General features: G+C 43.4%; 1 protein-coding gene across 1 annotated transcript in view; it reads left to right on the top strand.

Annotated features, from left to right (window-relative positions):
* The window catches only part of LOC110172755 (EMILIN-1-like), a 96,583-nt gene that overhangs the window by 60,240 nt on the left and 31,343 nt on the right, over positions 1-5,000 (top strand). The window contains exon 2 of the mRNA XM_055154354.1: positions 3,509-3,634. Within this exon, the coding sequence (XP_055010329.1) occupies positions 3,509-3,634 (126 nt within the window). The remainder of the gene's footprint in view (positions 1-3,508; positions 3,635-5,000) is intronic.

Genomic DNA, 5,000 nt, shown 5'->3' with positions numbered 1-5,000 from the left:
GAGAGAGAGAGAGAAAATAGAGGGAGGAGAGACAGAGAGAGAGAGAGAGAGAGAAGAGAGAGACAGAGAGAGAGAGAGAGAAGGAAGAGAGAAGAGAGAGAAGAGAGAGAAGCAGAGAGAGAGAGAAATCCAAAGAAATCCAGAGAAATCCGTCGACAGAGGAGGAGGAGTGAAGAGAAGAGAAAGCTGGGAAATTGGGGAAACAGAAAAGAGAGAGAGAGAGAGAGGACAGGAAGAAGAGAAGGAGAAAAAAAAGAGAAGGAGCGATTGAGGGAGGAGAGAGAGAGAGAGAGAGAGAGGGAGAGAGAGGGGACATCGAGGACAGAGGGACAGATGTGCCCGCTGCTCTTCAAAATGTATTCCATTGTTTTTCATTAAATTGGATTAAAGGAGGAATTCAAACTTCTCCATCTGCAAAACCCCGTCAACAAAACCCAAGACGAGTCCGAGCGCCGAGGCTGCGGGCAAACGGCGAACAAAAGCTGCACTCTGTAACTTTTCTGGGGTGTGATTCGTTCATTTGTTTTTCAAAATAAAAGCAAAAATAAGAAAATGAAAAAACAACTCATTTCTTCGTTATTTGTCTCCAAAACCAAAATGAAAAAAAACAGATAATGATTCATTTTTTTCATTTACGTGATTTAAACTGTGATGCCTGGACTGAACCAGGACCTAAACCAGACTAAACCAGACTAAAGCAGACTAAACCAGACTAAAACAGGACTGACCAGGACTGAACCAGACTTGACAGGACTAAACAGGAACCAGGACTGAACAGGACTAAACCGGACTAAACCAGGACTGAACCAGGACTGAACCAGGACGAACCAGGACTAAAACAGACCTAAACCAGGAGGACTTAAACAGGACTAAACCAGACTTGAACCAGGGACTGAACTAGGACTAAAACAGGACTAAATCAGAACTAAACCAGGACTAAAACATGACTAAAGCAGAACTAAAACATGACTAAACCAGACTAAACCAGAGACTGAACCAGGGACTGAAAACTAAACCGGACTTAAACAGGACTGAACCAGACTAAACCAGGACTGAACCAGGACTGAACTAGGACTAAAACAGGACTAAATCAGAACTAAACCAGGACTAAAACATGACTAAAGCAGAACTAAACAGGACTGAACCAGGACTAAACCAGGACTGAACCAGGACTAAACCAGACTGAACCAGGACGAACCAGGACTAACCAGGACTTGAACCAGGACTAAACAGGACTGAACCAGGACTAAACCAGGGACTAAACCAGACTGAACCAGGAAAACAGGACTAAACCAGAAACCAGACTAAAACAAGAGGACTGAACCAGGACTAACCAGACTAACCAGGAACAGGACCAGGACTGAACAGACAGTGCACCTGCGTAGACTCTGGGGTGATCAGGACTGAGACTGGGACCAGACCAAGACACGATCAGGAATAGACTAGGACTGAGACCGGGACTGAGACCATGACCAGTCCAGGACTGAGACCAGCACTGAGATCAGGACCAGAATGAGACCAGGACCAGACCCGAACCAGACCGGGACTGAGACTGGAACTGAGACCAGACCAGGACTGAGACCAAGACAGACCAGGACTGAGACCGGGACTGAGATCGGGACCCGACCAGAACCAGACCGGGACTGAGACCAGGATCTGGTTTAGTCCTAGTACAGTTCTGGTTTAGACCTGGTGTAGTCCTGTTTTAGTCCTGGGATCAGTTTTGGTTAAGTCCTGGTATCAGTCCTGGTCTGGGCCCGATCAGGTCCTGGTTTCAGTCCTGATCGCCTGACAGTCTACACGACGCACTTCTGGGCCCATTCCCCTGGTTCATGTCTGGTTTAGTCCTAGTTCAGTCCCTGGTTTAGTCCTGGTTCAGTACTGGTTCAGTCCTGGTTTAGTCTAGTTCAGTCCTGGTTAGTCCTGGTTTAGTCCTGGTTCAGTCCTGGTTTCCTGGTTTAGTCCTGGTTCATTTCCTGGTTCAGTCCTGGTCAGTCCTGGTTTAGTCCTGGTTCAGTCCTGGTTCAGTCCTGGTTTAGTCCTGGTTGGTTTAGTCCTGGTTTTCAGTCCTGGTTCAGTCCTCAGTTTAGTCCTGTTAGTTCTGGTTTAGTCCTGGTTTAGTCCTGGTTCAGTCTGGTTTAGTCCTAGTTTCAGTCCTGGTTCAGTCCTTGTTTAGTCCTGGTTCAGTCCTGGTTCAGTCCTGGTTTAGTCCTGGTTCAGTTCTGGTTTAGTCCTGGTTCAGTCCTGGTTTTAGTCCTGGTTTAGTCCTGGTTTAGTCCTGGTTTAGTCTGGTTCAGTCCTGGTTCAGTCTAGTTCAGTCCTGGTTTAGTCCTGTTTAGTCCTGGTTTTCATCTGTTAGTCCTGGTTTAGTCATATTTTAGTCCTGGTTTAGTCCTGGTTCAGTCCTGGTTTAGTCAGTCCTGGTTCAGTCCTGGTTTAGTCCTGGTTCAGTCCTGGTTCAGTCCTGGTTTAGTCCTGGTTCAGTCCTGGTTTAGTCCTTTCAGTCCTGGTTTAGTCCTGGTTAGTCCTGGTTTAGTCCTGGTTAGTCCTGGTTAGTCTGGTTTAGTCCTGGTTTAGTCCTGGTTCAGTCCTGGTTCAGTCTAGTTCAGTCCTGGTTCTGTTTAGTCCTGGTTTAGTCTGGTTTTAGTCCTGTTTAGTTTTAGTCCTGGTTTAGTCCTGGTTCAGTCCTGGTTCAGTTCCTGGTTCAGGTTTTTCAGTCCTGGTTCAGTTTCAGTCCTGGTTCAGTCCTGGTTTAGTCCTGGTTAGTCCTGGTTCAGTCCTGGTTTAGTCCTGGTTTAGTCCTGGTTTAGTCGGTTCAGTCCTGGTTTAGTCCTGGTTTAGTCCTGGTTCAGTCCTGGTTTAGTCCTGGTTGGTTCAGTTTTAGTCCTGGTTCAGTCCTGGTTCAGTCCAGCATCGTTTAAGTCACGTAAACGGGAAACAGTCATTATCTGTTTTTTTCCATTTTTCATTTAAACACAAATTCAAAAACTGAAAAAAACAAATCTTTATCATTTTTTTTTCATTTTGATTTTAAAGACAAATAATTAAGATTTTTTATTTTTATTTTTATTTTTTCTTATTTTTGATTTTATTTTGAAAAACAAATGAACGAACAGATTATTAAACTTACCCATCTTGCATTTATTAAAGACCAGCTGTTTTTGTTTTGTTTCCATTCTCACTGTGAGGGGGATTGCCTCATCACAGATCTGACCTGTAACTTACCTCGTGGTCGGTGGTTACTGCTTGTTTCCATGGAGACGCAGCCCACATGTTGTTTTCACATATTGTTTCGTGAATTTTTTTGTCTCTCGTGTGTGTGTTCTCCCATAGAAACTGGTGTGTATTTTTTTTTTTTTTTGTATTTAAAGGATGAGTTCATGAGTTTGTCTCCGTGTTTTTCCTCACGTAGAAACCGGTGTGTTTTTTTTTTTATTTTTTATTATTATTATTTATTGTATTTAAAGGATGAGTTCATGAGTTTGTCTCCGTGTTTTTCCTCTCGTAGAAACTGGTGTGCGTTCGTGGTTCCTCGCACCGTGAGCTGTGTGGTGGAGGACGGAGTGGAGACGTACGTGAAGCCCGACTACCAGCCCTGCTCCTGGGGCTCGGGACAGTGCAGCCGCGTGGTCTCGTGAGTATTTATACTGCTACTACTCTACTACTACTACTACTACTACTACTACTACTACTACTACTACTACTACTACTACTACTACTGCTACTACTACTACTACTACTACTACTACTACTACTACTACTACTACTACTACTGCTACTACTGCTACTACTACTACTACTACTACTACTACTACTACTACTACTACTGCTACTACTACTACTACTACTACTACTACTACTACTGCTACTACTACTACTACTACTACTACTACTACTACTACTACTACTACTACTACTACTACTACTACTACTACTACTACTACTACTACTACTACTGCTACTACTACTACTACTACTACTACTACTACTACTACTACTACTACTACTACTACTACTACTACTACTACTACTACTACTACTACTACTACTACTACTACTACTACTACTACTACTACTACTACTACTACTACTACTACTACTACTACTACTACTACTACTACTACTACTACTACTACTACTACTACTACTACTACTACTACTACTACTACTACTACTACTACTACTACTACTACTGCTCTACTACTACTACTACTACTACTACTACTACTACTACTACTACTACTGCCTACTACTACTACTACTTACTACTGCTATACTACTACTACACTACTACTACTACTACTACTGCTACTGCTACTACTACTACTACTACTACTACTACTACTACTACTACTACTACTGCTACTACTACTACTACTACTACTACTGCTACTACTACTACTACTACTACTACTACTATAACACTACTACTACTACTACTACTACTACTACTACTACTACTACTACGCTACTACTACTACTACTACTACTACTACTATAATACTGCTACTACTACTACTATATACTACTACTACTACTACTACTACTACTACTACTACTACTACTANAGTCCTGGTAGTTCAGTCTGGTTTAGTCCTGGTTTCAGTTCCTGGTCTGGTTCAGTCCTGTTTAGTCCTGGTTCAGTCCTGGTTCATTCCTGGTTCAGTCCTGGGTTTAGTCCTGGTTTCAGTCCTGGTTTAGTCCTGGTTCAGTCCGTTTAGTCCTGGTTTCAGTCCTGGTTTCAGTCCTGGTAGTCTGGTTAGTCCTGGTCCTTTTAGTCCTGGTTTAGTCCTGGTTCAGTCCTCAGTCCTGGTTAGTCCTGGTTCAGTCCTGGTTCAGTCCTGGTCCTTTAGTCCTGGTTCAGTCCTGGTTCAGTCCTGGTTCGGTTTAGTTCCTGGTTTAGTCCTGGTTTAGTAGTCTGGTTTAGTCCTGGTTCAGTCCTGGTTCAGTCTGGGTGGTTTAGTCCTGGTTCAGTCCTGGTTAGTCCTGGTTCAGTCCTG

This window comes from Boleophthalmus pectinirostris, unplaced genomic scaffold (genome assembly GCF_026225935.1).
Source record: "Boleophthalmus pectinirostris isolate CB_2022bp ecotype Guang Dong unplaced genomic scaffold, ASM2622593v1 HiC_scaffold_19, whole genome shotgun sequence".
Lineage (NCBI taxonomy): Eukaryota > Metazoa > Chordata > Actinopteri > Gobiiformes > Gobiidae > Boleophthalmus > Boleophthalmus pectinirostris.
Note: the sequence above shows the minus strand (reverse complement) of the source record. Positions and strands in the feature narration are given on the sequence as shown.